The 15,053-nt window shown below is 36.8% G+C and overlaps 1 protein-coding gene across 5 annotated transcripts in view; it reads left to right on the forward strand.

Moving 5' to 3' along the window:
- GOLGA4 (golgin A4) overlaps nucleotides 1-15,053 on the forward strand; it is a 116,385-nt gene that overhangs the window by 91,971 nt on the left and 9,361 nt on the right. For 4 of the 5 annotated variants that reach the window (XM_065932988.1, XM_065932990.1, XM_065932991.1 and 1 more), the window contains 6 exons: nucleotides 2,429-2,542; nucleotides 4,721-4,741; nucleotides 4,955-5,023; nucleotides 7,700-7,775; nucleotides 9,806-9,909; nucleotides 14,791-14,877. In XM_065932988.1, coding sequence (XP_065789060.1) covers nucleotides 2,429-2,542; nucleotides 4,721-4,741; nucleotides 4,955-5,023; nucleotides 7,700-7,775; nucleotides 9,806-9,909; nucleotides 14,791-14,877 — 471 coding nt within the window. Of the gene's footprint in view, nucleotides 1-2,428; nucleotides 2,543-4,720; nucleotides 4,742-4,954; nucleotides 5,024-7,699; nucleotides 7,776-9,805; nucleotides 9,910-14,790; nucleotides 14,878-15,053 lie in introns of those variants that run through there. The other variant, XR_010662942.1, reaches the window with a different exon arrangement.

Below are 15,053 nucleotides of genomic sequence, written 5' to 3' on the forward strand. Positions count from 1 at the left end.
AAATATGTTCCATGGTTTAAAGATCAAAATAATATTAAAAAGTATACTTGGAGGATGGTCCCTAATGAAAATTGCACCCACACTGTTCTCGATATTCTATAACGTGTTTCCTTTCTCCCTCCACAGGTGACCGTTAGTCTCTCATGTAATAGACCTGTGTTTCCTTATGCAGACAGGAAAAAAAAAAAAGAATTCTTATTTCTTTTTTCCTAGTCCTACCCCAAAGTTAGCTTTTTGAATGTGCTTTTCTGCAGCATATTGTTTTCACTTAGGTTTTTTGCAACCCTTTAAAACAGAATGAATTGCACCTGTCTTCCTTTGATACTCTGTATTTATTTATATTTATTACTTCCTTTCAGCATGTCATTTTTATCATACATACATATGTGTGTAGGAATGTATTAATGTGTCTGTCCTCTCCCCTAGACTCTTAGTATCTTGTGGGCAGGGATCTTGCTATCCATCTCGAGTCTTGAGGACCTAGCCAAGTGCTTGGCACATACTAGACACTTGGTGAATTTGAAGGCGGTGACACCTGGTAGGCAAGGGAGCATTCGTTTGGGAATAAAGGATGGTGACATCTGAAAGGAACCGAGTTTGACAAGTAAGGGAGCTGACTGCCTTCCCAGCCTCAGAGCAGCCTCACTGGGAGGGAGGAGCTCCTACAGCTGCGTCAGACTGATTTCTTCTTGACGTTTAGCACAGTTTAGTGATTTGGCTTTGACACCATAGTCTTTAAGACATAGTTTCCATGTATGTGCATAAATACTTGGTTTAGTTTTTCTTACTGTTTTTACTTAAGAGTAAGAGGTATTGCTCCCCCTCCTCCCTTGAAGAAGACAGAAAGCTTTTACAAAGGAAACCACAGAGCTATTTCTTCAATTAGAAATGACACATCAAGGATTCTTTTCTAATTCTTAGTGGGCTTGCTCCAGATTGGTTTCACCCAGCTGTCAAAGGAAATGTTAGACGTAGCTAATTGCCATATCAGAATCTGAGCCTCACCAAATTCGTAGCTATAGGGGTGATCTTTCACACAAAGCTGAACCACATCAACAAGACATCCACACAGTATATGTGATGGTAGAATAAAAACAGTAAATAAGCCAGAACTTCGGACAGTTATAGATTTACTGTAGTTTCTGGTCAGTAGTGTGTGAAGGGTGGAGGCTACGTTCGAGTGCCTCCGTGGCAGATGTCTGAGTCTAGTTACAAGAGACCCCTGCTTTGCTTATGTTGTGAGAAGGGCTTCAATCTTTTTTTATTTGTTTGAATTTTCATGACAAATTGTAAGTTATGACAAGTTATTTAGACTTTTGAGGTGTCTCATGGTTCATTTCTTTATTTTGTGCCTCTGGACCTGTTTTTGAGAATGATGACATTTCTTCTGTTAAATCAGATACCTGCTTGTGGCTGTTTTCCTGTTGAGCCTCTTATTCAGCAAACACTTGTCCTGTCTTCATTACTCAAATCTGATCAATATTCCAACGCCAAATGTTCTTTTAGCACAAACCTTATTGCAAGATTTATAAGAGCAAGGAGTGGTCTGGACTGCTTTGTACAACAAATGATGGCAATTATCAAGACAAATGAAAAAATGTAAGGATGGGCAGGCCTTTTAGCAGGGCAGTCAGAACAGAAGAGAGAATGATTTGTCTGCCAAATTTTGTAAGAAGGAGTTTTCAGCCAATAAGTCTCATATTACTTTTGCAGCCTTGTCTGTTTTCTGCCAAGGTCAAGGCAAATGGATACCTTACATTAGTTACTGATATATTGGACAGTTTTTTGTTTTTTTTTTCCTTCAGAGATAGATTATAGTTGAACGCTTTACTCCAAAGAACCACTGGTGTGGTTTTCAGTCCGATGTGTAGGGGATGTACAGGTTTGCTAACTAGGACAGAGAACCATCTTGACTTGTGCAGCCCATCCCAAGGAGCTAGGGGAGAAAAAACCCATACTTCTTTTGATCACTTAAGTGTCTAGCTAGTTGAGCTGTCGTGTGCATAAAGCTAGTTTATATTGGATATTTTCTGGAAATTAAATCCTAGTATGGAAACCTTAAAACATAGATTCTGTGTTATAGTTCAGTCTCAATGCTGTCACACACTTCAATGTTGCCTAAACCTGGGAACCGTAGTTTAAGGGTCAGCTTGACGAACTTTATGGGGTGGGGATAAGAGGACTAAAGGTGGGAAAAGTGATCCTAGGAATAATGAGCAGCTTTAAAAAGGGCTTGGAGTTAAAAGTGAGGCATGAACGGAAGTTTTCGGAGCACAGAAATGAATGACAATAAAAATAGTGGTTTATGTTTTAAAAAATATGTAGGTGTTTGCTTCTACCACAGAGGTAGTTTTCAATATCATGTTGCTTCTTTACTGCATTCTTTTTGAGATGTTTGTTAACATACATATGTTTTTTTATTCCAAAGGCTCGTGAAGAAGAAATGACTGCAAAAGTAATGGACTTGCAGACTCAATTTGAGGACCTGCAGAAGAAATACCAGCAAAGGCTAGAGCAGGAGGAGACTCCCGGCAATGATAAAGTGAGGGGACCTGGACTGGGCTTTACTCATTCCTTGAAAACATTGTCGTTTTTGTTGACTCACTCGCCTGTTGCCATGCACACCTACCTCATCTAACCCTAACAGAAATCTTTCAAGAGAGAAGTTGTCGCCTCTCTTTTTAGAGTGTGAAACTAAATTTCAAAGAGATTAAATAAAATCTCTGAGCTCACATAGTAAATGTTGTATTGGGAATATAAATCCACTCTGCCAGACTTCAAAACCTAGGTGTTTTTGTGGTACCAAAACTTCTCAGGCTTCCCCATGGAAAGGACAGCAGAGGACAGTTAACCTTGTAGCCCTGGGGCAGAGCCAAAAATGGTTCATAGAATGTTTCTCAGTTTTAGATTTTTATATTTTGTGCTAAAAATTCATATACATTTTGTATTCAACTCTATAATATATCCTTATTTGTAGTCACATAAAAATGGTTTTAGTTATATACCTTTGAGAAAAACCATCTTTTCTCCTTGGTTAAGGGACAAGTTGTAGATGCAAGGGGATTATTTTGGAAAATTGGGCTCAATTCAAAGAGATCTGGCACTGCATATCTAGGCTTTTTTTATAATCCCAGTCTTTAAGTAAAAATGACGCTATGGAAGATGGATCGTGTCTACCCTGTGGCTTCTTGACCTGCTGTGCACCCCAGCAAATGCATATCCTCAGGGCTTGTGAGCCTCCTTTGAGAGGCCAGGGCAGTATACCATCCTCCTTCTGATATGTTCTCACTCATCTAGTGTGGTCTTCATAGCACTGTCAAGAGGGCCAAGGGAGAGGTGGATACTGTTGGCTTTATCCTCCAGAGTTATAGAGGATTCATAGCAGAAGTCAGCGACCAGATAGTAATTTTCTAGATAACCAGTTGCATGGGTCAGTTTTCCAAAATGGAGAGAAAAGGACTTTATAAATGGCTCTGGAGAAGGAACTGGCAATCCATTCCAGTATTCTTGCCTGGGAAATCCCATGGACAGAGGAGCCTGACCGGCTACAGTCCATGGGGTCAAAAAAGAGCCGGACATGATTGAGTGACTAAACAACAGCAAGACAGCTCTACCATGCCGGGCCACTTGGTGCACAGGTTCTAGTTTTTAGCAATGAGCGAATTTCCTTTCTTTCTTCAGTAGCTTCTAGCTTCTTTTATTTTTTCTTGTTTTTTAAATTTTTTGCCAGTTGGTCATTATTTGAATATACTTGGTACTGTTAAATGTTGCTTCCTATGAGATGGATACATGTCTCTCTAAGGTATTCTTCTCCTCAGTATCAAATTAAGTATTAATGTTGTATAAAGTGGCCTTAAGACCTTTGTCAGGATGCCATAGTGTATTGAGACGTTGTGAAATTAATATCCAGGAGGTCTTTTGAGTCCTTTAATTTGTAGCATAAGAAAGGAGAGAATATCCTTAACTTTTATTTCTGCTCTAAAAAATGTTTTTCTATTTTACTCTTTTTGAATTTTTATTCTTTTCCTTCTTGAGCATCTTTTGGTGCTTCTGAGATGTCTTGAACTGTATATCAGTGTTGAGTTGGGTGAGAAATAATTTGTGATTATTGCATACAGTGGATTTGCAGAAATGGTCCTTTAGAATTTTCCCTAAAGAGCCCATATGTTATAAATAGATATTAATATGTTTAGTTTTTTAAAATTGTACAAATAATAGATAAATATATTCTTGCTGTAAAAAAAAAAAAGTCAGATAATACGGATGTATATAGATAAACCATTCCTGATGGGTGCCTTCTTTTCCCAAGTGGTCATGATTCTTAGGAGTTTCACAACTGACCTGCTAGTCATTTTTCTTTGTGTTTACCTGTGTTTATGTATATATACCTCTGGAGGAGGAAATGGAAACCCCCCTCAGTATTCTTGCCTGGAAAATTCTGTGGACAGGAGTCTACAGTCCATGGGGTCTCAAGAGTGGGATATAACTGAGCAACTGAGCACACACATGTATATTTACATTGTGATAGTTTATATTATAGCAAAATAGACCAGGTTTAAAAGCAAGTAGTTAAAGTTGTCTCATCTCAAGTCTGACCACTCTCTTAAGACTGTAACACTGAATTTTTGTTGCCTTGTAATTTCCTATTGTTCCATTTTATTGTTTCTTGTAGATTTTAGTGTATGGACTTATTTCTTTTTTTTTTCTTTTCCATTTTTAGGTAACAATTATGGAGCTACAGGTAAGACTGATTTTTCGTTGAATTTGAGTGAAGGTAATCCATTTTCAGGAGCATTTTGTATTTTATTTTATTTTATTTTATTTTGCATTCTGTATTTTAAGTTAAAATATGAAGAGACTTGTTTTAACAAGGAAAAATTTTCCAGGCAGTGTAGAAATGTGTCCACGCAATGATGAAACCAATAGTCTCATATCTGACTTTTTGTTCTTTCAGACACAACTAGCGCAGAAGACTACTCTAATCAGTGATTCAAAGTTGAAAGAGCAGGAATTCAGAGAACAGGTACAGGTCTAATTGGTGCTTTTTGTTTTGAAATGACTTCCTTGATTTATGTTAGTATATTCTTGGAACTCATTTAGCTAATTTTTTAAAAAGAACTGATTTAATACTCATTTAATAGTTGGTTTTCCAATCTTGTCTCACACAGAAAATTTTATTTCTAAATCTGAAAGTGCTGGAGGATATATTTATAAATTTGTGATCCCGTATATATTTAAACAAGAACATTTGCATCCTGTTATTCTAGTGCTTACCATTTTGGATAACAGTTTGTATTTAATTTGTAATGACTTAAGTTCTATAAAAGAAGCTTTTGTCAGAGGGGAAATAGGTTAACATCAGTGTTTACTGCTTTTTCCTAGTGGTTATAATGTCTTGGTTTAGTATTATTTGTCCATATGTTATCCAGTGATTAAATTTAAATAGGATCATGTGTGTACACCTAGAAGGATGCATAAGCATGCAGACACCAGTATATGTATACCTGTGGTGCATGATACTTAGTCTTTTTCCAAACTCTGGAGGAAGAGTGACCTCAGTCAACTGGTTGAGTTTGAAAACTAAGTCTTTAGAAGTTTTCCAGTTTTTTACAACTCGTATGTACATATAAATGTTGATAATTGTTGAAACTAGGTTGATAGGCATTAACTGTAGTATACTTTCTGTATTTGAGTATGTTTGAAACTTTTCATAGTATTTTTTAAAAAATTCCCAAAGATAGATACTAAGTCCCAGTGTTACCTTATTATTTTTTTCCCTAGTGTTTTTGCTTTTCTCATCCATCTCAAGTTTACTGCTTTAAAATTCTCTTCTCTTAGCACACTCAAGTCTTCAAACTGTCCTAGCATAACAGTTTTTGTACTGATTATTTTTATAGTAGTAAACACCTAAAATTGGCCATTTTAATCATTTTAAAGTACACAGTTCATTGACATTTAGTTCATTCACAGTATTCTGAAACCATCGTGATTATCTAGTTCCAGAACATTTCATGACCCTCAAAAGAAAAAACCCTGTACCCATTAAGCATCATTCCCCATTACCTCCTCCCCAGTATCACAACCACTAATCTGCTTTTTATGTCTGTGGATTTACCTATTCTGAGTATTTTATATAAATGTGCTTAGTAGTTCAGTTGTGTCTGACTCTTTGCGAGCCCATGAACTGTAGCCTGCCAGATTCCTCTGTCCTTGGGGATTCCCCAAGCAAGAATACTGGAGTGGGCTGCCATGCCCTCTTCCAGGGCATGCTCAACTACTCAAAATACCTATTCTGAGTATTTTATATAAATAGAATCATGTAATACATGACCTTTCTAACCTAGCCTCTTTCACTCAGCATAATGTTTTTAGGGTTCATCTGTGTTGTAATATTCATTAGTACTTCACTCCTTTTTCTGATGAAGTAAAATTTCATTGTATGGGTGATAACTACAGTTTGTTCATCAGTTGATATATGTTTGGATTGTTTCTTGTCGCTATTCAGTCCCTAAGTCGTGTCTGACTATTTTACTCCGTGGACTGCAGCATGCCAGGCTTCCCTGTCCTCTCTGTCTTCTGGACTTTGCTCAAATTCATGTCCATTGAGTCAGTGATGCTATCTAACCATCTTATCCTCTGCCACCGCCTTCTCCTTTTGCCTTCAGTCTTTTCTAGCATCAGGGTCTTTTCCAGTGAGCTGGCTCTTCACATCAGGTGGCCAAAGTATTGAAACTTCAGCTTCAGCATCAGTCCTTCCAGTGAATAGTCAGGGTTGATTTCCTTTAGGATTGACTGGTTTTATCTCCTTGCAGTCCAAGGGACTCTCAGGAGTCTTTTCCAGTACCACAATTCAAAAGCATCAGTTCTTCGGTGCTCAGCCTTCTTTGTGGTCAGCTCTCACACCGGTGATTGACAACTGGAAAAACCATAGGTTTGACTCTGTGGACTTTTGTTGGCAAAGTGACGTCTCTGCTTCTTAATACACTGGCTTGTTCTCCCTTTTGCTGACTGTGCATAGTACTGCTAGGAGCATCGTTTACAAGTTTGAGTTTGAACACCTCTTTCCTCCTTTGAGTTATGTACTCAGTAGTGGAATTGCTAGATCATACGGAAGTTGCTTGTTTAGCTCTTTGAAGAGCCTTCAGGTGGTTTTACATTGTGGATACTATTTTACATTCTGATCAGCAACGTATAAGAATTTCAATTTCTTCACATCCTCCCCAGCAGGTGTTTTGATTATAGCTATCCTAGGTAGTATGAAGTGCTATCTCATTATGTTGTCATTTTTACTTCCCTAATGACTGATGATGTTAAGCATCTTATCATTTGTGTATCTTTAGGGCAGTGCCTTTTGTTCATTTTTAACCTGGGTTATTTGTTTTTTGTTGTTGCTGAATTTGTAAATGTTCTTTATATATCCTAGATATGAGTACCTTAATAGATAAGTGGTTTGCAAGTATTTTCTCCCATTCTGTGGGTTGTCTTCAATTTCTTGATAATGTACTTTAAGGCACAGAAATTCTATGTTTTTCCTTTTGTTGTCTCTGCATTTGGTGTCGTATCTAAGAAACCATATGTATTAATTTTGTTTTGTCTATATTCTGTATTCCACATTAAAAAAATCTAGTGGCTATAGCAGTCTTTTTTTTAAACATTATTTCCATATGAATCTTGTGATTGAAATATTTGTTATTTTTAGATTCACAGTTTAGAAGATCGTTTGAAGAAATATGAGAAGAATGTATATGCAACAGCTGTGGGGACACCTTACAAAGGTAGGAGTGATCTCTCATGTTGTCCTTGGATATCTTGTGTTGGGGAACTTCTGGATGATTTTTATTTTTGTCTTTGCTAATCTCATTCTTTAGAAGGAATATGTGTAAATTCATCAGTAACAGCTAGTTTTATGGAAAGAATAATAGTAATCTAAAGCAAAATTAATGTGTATTTGTTGTGTGGAAAAAAATCAGTGTTGCCATGTATAAGTGAAACTGCAGGTTCCTACTTTGTTCTCCACTTTCCAGATGGACCTAGTTTACGATTTGTGTATATTTTTCCAGACTCTTCTATGTATATGCAAGCATTTATATAATCCACTACATGTACCCATATAAACACAGAGTTAGATATTTTAAATGCTTGGTTTTGTTTTGTTTCTACTAATTACAGTAATACTAATTGCTGTATTTAAACCAGGATTTAAGGAGAAAAGAATTTCATAAAAATAACTTATTTCAAACTGGCGAAGGATGATTTGGAAGTATTATTGTCTTGACTTAAATTATGTATGCTGCCTACAAAGGATTCTGAAGATGAGCTTGAGTCTTTATGTAGTTGTTCCCTTGAGATAGTCATGACTGAATAATCTTGTAACAATTTCCCATTCTCAGTTGCACAGCCTTGCTGTATTAAGAATAGTTTTATTTTGCTAAATGTTTTGTAAAGCTTTCTGCTTTTTCATGTAAGGCACTCAGGCATGAATCTAAGCCATTTCACATTCTTTAGTGTTTTTGAAAGCTCTTACTTATTGTTATGAAATAGCGTAAGATATTATACAGTTTTTAATTAAACAAGGACTTGCTTTAGATTCTTTCCAAAACACACTTCAAAAAGAAGAGAAAACCAACTTGGATGTTTCCTATGGCTCATTGCAGAGAAGACTCTTGCTTCAAAGACTGTTTTCCATAGCTAAGTCAACATATGTGATTCTTAGCATAGAACTGCTGAATTTGTGCCCAGCAGTACATAAAGAATATAGTATTGATTCTTTTTTTCTTTAGTTTCAACTTAAGAATTTCATACTTAATCTTTCTTCTTTTTTCAGTTTTAAATTGTAAAATGAACACATGTATAGTTTTTTAATAACTGACACACATATAATACTAAGTGTTAGGCACTGTTATAAAACAGTTTGTCTGTCAGCTCACTTATTCCTGTCAACAGTCCTGGCAGTCTGGTTGAATTTGCACATTGATCTCTTTACTATGCTTTTGGATAGTTCTTGGTGCAGAAGGCTTTTCAGATTACCTAGTGCGCCGTTGTACTGGAAGTGAATGCGAGTTTAGACTTCACATGATACAGAATTGTGAATTTATTCAGATTAAAGTTTTTCATACTGTGATTTCATATACTTGAACTGTATTCTTTATTTTCAAATTGAAGTGGAGCTTGATCTAATAGATGAACTATATATTTTGTGACAGTCTTTAAGATGTTGACTCAAAGTGTTTGAAAACCACTAAAATGGCGTTACTACTTAATACACTTAAGTTATTTCATCCACCTTATGTTTCAAAACAGTTTAGAAAACTGATTTAAACTTCAGTGTTTTTAGGTTTGGAATACTAGAAAAACTAAAATACTATTCTGAGCTACTGAATTCCTTAACAAAGTAAAAATAATTGTTCATTTTAGTCACCATAGACTGTCTGAAGCCAACCACATAGTATTTAGGAGAGAAATACTGGTTTTAAGAAATCTTTGTATTCCCTAGATCTTGTCTTCTTAAATTGTCACGCCAGAAAGATGAAGCAGAAGAAGGGAAAATCTTGGATGAGGGGAAAGATGTGAGAAATAAAACTGCTGTAATAATACTTGTTTTCTCTTCTAGAGGAAAAATACCAGTTGGAATGCTGTATACATTACCATATATAATGTGTATAAATATCATAGTGCAGTCTAACACAGCACAGTTGATGCCAGAGTCATGCCTCTCCCTCTGTCCCTTTGTTTCAGCTTACCTGTCTCAGTGCTGAATGGCCTGCCTGGCTTTCTCTTCAGTCTAACCTGTCTGTTTGTCTGACAGGTGGCGGTTTGTACCAGACTGACATCTCACTCTTCGGAGAGCCTACCGAGTTTGAGTATTTGCGCAAAGTGCTTTTTGAGTATATGATGGGTCGTGAGACTAAGGTATAAATCGTGTCTGGTGATTTGTCATACGGTTTAATTTAGAAGGAAGTGTATCCCATTTTTAATACACATATTGATGTGTGTTCACTGCTAGCAGACCATGTATGCTGATAGTAGGCAATAGGTAATTGTGTTATTGCTCTCAGTTTGCAAAAGTGAGTTGGCAAATCTCGCTTATCTTTGTTACATTTTTAAGATATTAATTTAAAAATACTGATTATTGATGCTAAATAATAAAGATAAAAATTTCATTGACTTAATACTTTGTGAAGCATGTGGATATTTTTGACTTCAGATCTTAAGATTAGGAGATGAAATTTCTATTTTCATGGAGACTTAAGGGTAGTGTGGATAGTATTGGAAATGGTCCTAATTAAGAATGACTATGTAGGGGTATTTAGAAGTATTATACTTTGGTCAGTGTAAGAGTTATTCTTGTACATATACAATATTGATCATTTAAAAATGACCACACTGCATAAGTAATAATGCTTGGTTAATTTGTTTAAGAAAGTTATTCTTGTACATATAGAATATTGATCATTTAAAAATGACCACACTGCATAAGTAATAATGCTTGGTTAATTTGTTTTCTAGAATGTTAAATTTGCTATAAAGTCCCTTATAGTGTGGAGTCTAGTCTTATTGTTACTTGTATCCCTGCAGTGTTTTTAAAAGCCTTATAGTGGACATTTTGTAAATACATCTTTAATTGAATTAAATATACTTAGGGAAATTCTTGAACCTTTCTTAAAATTTTTCATTTGAAGCAATTTCTGTTTTTGATACTGTATCAACTTTTTTACCTTCATGAATTTTTACATTGTCCTTATATGTTAGCTGAGAATGGGATAATGAGTTTTCTAAGAAACTGTTTTAATGTATGGGTTTGTGGGAGTTACTAAGTGCTAAATTCAGGAATGAAGACAGTTCAGGAGTTGTTTTTGCAAATAAGACCTAAAAATAAGGGCATAAAAAATCTCTCAAAAGAATATTAAGAATTCATAGGCTGTAGATTCTGCTAAACATCAGGAATTACAGGGCTAGAGATCGTTTGAATCCTTGATACAACAGAAATGTAATTTCAGTGTATGAGATAGTTCAAGTTAAAGAAATATTCAGTGTGATCCTGAATGTGTATCATAGGATGGATGTATTAATTCACAGTAACTCAATGCCTTTTTTTCTTAAGAACTTTTTTTTTTTAATTCAAAGGATAGCTAAAACTGAATTTTCTCCTTATCTTTAAAAAACAAAGCTAATGAAATGTAACTTTCTGTTATTATGCCCTTGTTGGATAGCAGCCTGTATTTGAGGTGACTTAGATAAAGTTACCTTGTTATTGCAGGGAACGGGGAAAAGCATTTCTTTAAGAAAAATAGCCTCTGAGAAGTTTAGCTCCTTTGGTGTATTTGTGAGTCTAAAGCTATGATCCCAGAGTTGTTGCTGAATTAATTATTTAGCCTTTTCTCAATCTATGAAATGAGAGTGTGACTGCCTCAGCTTGTGTCTCCTGGAGGTTGCAAACATGTATGGGGTGAGATCCTTTCAGAGTCTGATTCCTAGAGAAAGGCCCAGCCCAGCAGGAGTTACCTTCTGGGGTGGGGCCAGTTCAGCCAGGTCTCAGCCTATGCTTTTGGAGCTCTGCGGTTATCCTGGGCTGTGACCTGGGAGATAGCTCTAAGGGATGTTTTTGAGGCCCAGGCAGCTAGGGATCTGTGCCGAGGAGGCTCTGTGTGAGCTGCATCTTCAGCTTTCAGTGTGCTTTTCTGGTTACTAAGAATGAGTAGGCTTTCATTCTGCCATGACATTTTATAAGTCAATATTGAAAATTGGTAGTCAATACTCAGTTTAATTTATTGCATATTTATTAAACACTTACTGTATGTGGCCCAATGTTTATCACCATGATGGATCTGGAGATGAAAATGGATACCATCCCTAATTTTAAGCTGTTTACCATATAGTGTTGGAAAAGACCCTGATGCTGGGAAAGATTGAGGGCAGGAGGAGAAGGGGACAACAGAGGATGAGATGGTTGGATGGCATCATTGACTTGATGGACATGGGTTTGGGTGGACTCCGGGAGTTGGTGATGGACAGGGAGGCCTGGTGCACTGCGGTTCATGGGGTCACAAAGAGTCAGACGCGACTGAGCGACTGAACTGACCAAACTGAACCATATGGTGGGAAGGTGGAGCTGTTCTCACTAGGCACAGTGTGATACAGAGTGTAGCAAATCATAGTGTGATACAGGCTCTGAAAAGCAGCGTCTCCATTTTTACTTTTGGGGAGGTCAGGGGAATCATGGGGAAGGAGGTGTGTATACAGTCCTTTACAAGGTGGCATAAATTTTGATAGATGAGCTCAGACAGGAGGAAGGCCCAGACAGAAAGTCCTAGGCAGGAAACTGAGTGTGGGCTTTGGAATGACAAGGAGTCTGCTGCAACTAAAGCACTGCCTCTGTGATGTGGAAGTGACTCTGCTTAGGGCTGCAGGGTGTAGACAGTCTGGAGTATTTCAGAATTCTACCTGTAGGTTATTGGAGGGTGGCCCTGAAGATTTTCAAGCAAGGGTTGACACACTCAAAGGTAGACACGATGTCTATTTTTAGACATTCCTTTTGTTGATTTGCCCAATTCCTATATATTAACAAAGAATTTGAAATGGAGACCAGGCTGTGGTTTTAGAATGAGCCAGAATACATTAATGGCCTTTGTGATTTGATCATCATCTGCCGTTGTTTCTTGCCCAATAGGATCTGTATGTCATCCCACCTGGCTTTCTTCATCTGCTTTTGCACACAGTGTTCCTTACTTGATGAGGCAGATGATTTTTTAAAGACCACATGTGTGATACACATTCTTACAGTGTGAAGTTAAGTAAACTCCTCTCTTTCTTCTGTCCTGGCACTTTTTTCCCTTGGATTTTGATCCTACATGCTATTTTTGGTACTTAAATTCAGCCTGTTCTCCTTTTCAGTAGAAAGTGTTTCTCATTCTGTCCTTTATTGAACTCTCTCCCTAAGGAAAACCTGGTGGCAGAAGCCACTTCTAAACCAGGTGGCTCATTTGCACTTTTCCTTACTTCCCAGGGCCTGAGGATATTGTATGTAGAGTTGTATGTAGAGTATGTAGAGGCTGATTTCTTTCCCATGGTATGACAGAGAACCTGGGCTTTCCATTAAAGCAAGGGAAGAGCTGTAAGTCTTTACTGGGTAACCAGCTGCAAATTCAGCATCGCTGATGAGTTTAGAGGTGGGTTTCCCATTTAATGTTTTTAGAAGTGTGATGAGGCAACTAGCCACAGTTCTTTTTTTTTTTTTTGATAGACATTCTTGTGCATAAGTGTATAATATATATGGTTTCATAATGAGTATAAATGGACTTTGGGGTTTTTCGAACTTGATAAGCTAAATTTACAGAGTGTTAATAAAAAGAATATTGAAACAGTTACTACTGCTTATTTCTCTTGCCATTTCATGCCACATATATGCTTGGTTTCTAGACTTCAGTTTAGCACAGAAAATTCTATTCCATCTGGGCAATATAATTTAAAGGATGAGGATTTTTGTAAAATGCCTTTGGTATTCTCCAGGAACTAAGTTGTATTAAAGGTATTTTTTTGATTATCAAGCTGGCAGAGGCAAGATAAAAGAAACAGAGTCAGACATTAAAATCTTGCTCTTTATGGTTTGGGGTTTGGGGTTGAAGAATAGTAGTAGTTGATCTGTTAGTTGAAATGAGTATTAGAAATACATGAAGTGCCTTGCCTAGGCTTAACACATAGTAGGAATTTTAAAAATGTTAGTTCTTTTATAACAGCTCCATTCTTCTGGAAATAATTATGCTTTTCCCCTAATGCTGTGTGTTCCTAGAATTTTGGTTAACTGTTTTATGTCATCTTTTGCTCCGTGACCTTCTGCAGTCACACTTCCCTCCCTCCCTGCAGTCTGCCCAGAACACATGCACAGTCACGTAACTGTGAACACAGAATGTTAAGAGTCAGTTTCCTGGGTGAGCCTCCCATCCTCTGTAGCCCTACAGTAGGGAGTACTGCTCCTCAGCCTCAGCAGAGCACTAGTACCTGAATTTGTATGTGAGCGCTGAACTTGTTATCCTACCTATTTCATAAGTGGTATCTTCTTTCCTCTCTGTCTCCCTCAAACCATCTCATCTTGATACAAAATAGGGAATTTCAGCCTTTGAGGAGAATTTTCCACGAGCTTATGGGTGACAGTCTGGCTTACGGTATATTTATTTAGATCTGCACAGTTTATGATCTTGTTTTGCAAGCCACCATGTGTAATGTTTTGATTCATCCTGTTTTCTACCAAACAAAACATCTTGTGTTTATTTAAAATGTAATTTGTATTTCTATTAGGCTGATGTGCTGCATGTCTTAAAAAAATACCTATAAGCATGTTCATGTTCATGCAGTAGCCCATGTTTATGAGATATATGATGTGATTTAGTTCAAGCTGAACTTGGGAGTATCTAATTCTGATTATTTAGAGCATATGTTTTGGCAATACATCACTTACTAGATAGATTTCTACAAATAAAAAGCCTTATAAAATGAATGAGTAATAAAGTTTCATTTTAATACTACAAAGGGCCAAGAACACCAGAACTTTATATAGCTTCATGCTATTGTAAATACATCTTCTTAAAATAATATCAACCCAGGCATTGTGAGGGGTCCTTTCAAATTGAAATTCTGGAATTGACTGTTATTTCCTTGACCGATACCTTCACATCATACTTCTTTGGTCGTGGCTTCCATTGAGAGCACTAAAGAATTCCACTGGCAGAACATGTCAGAATGGGGTGAGAGTCATCCACTCTTCTGTCTAGTAACCGTCTCTTGTCTTTCTTGTAGACCATGGCAAAGGTTATAACCACTGTACTGAAGTTCCCTGATGATCAGACTCAGAAAATTTTGGAAAGAGAAGATGCTCGACTCATGGTAAGCTTTAAGTATAGGCTACATATAGAAGATAACTTTATCTTGTCTGTTTATATTCTGTCTCATTTACAAAGACTGAGTTGGTAAGAGAAGTTTAAAAGTTTTCATCTTTATTGTAGTATAGCCTGAAATATGAAACTACATTATGAATATTAAACTGAGGGCAAATCTGAATG

The sequence above is a fragment of the Muntiacus reevesi genome, chromosome 4 (assembly GCF_963930625.1).
Source record: "Muntiacus reevesi chromosome 4, mMunRee1.1, whole genome shotgun sequence".
Lineage (NCBI taxonomy): Eukaryota > Metazoa > Chordata > Mammalia > Artiodactyla > Cervidae > Muntiacus > Muntiacus reevesi.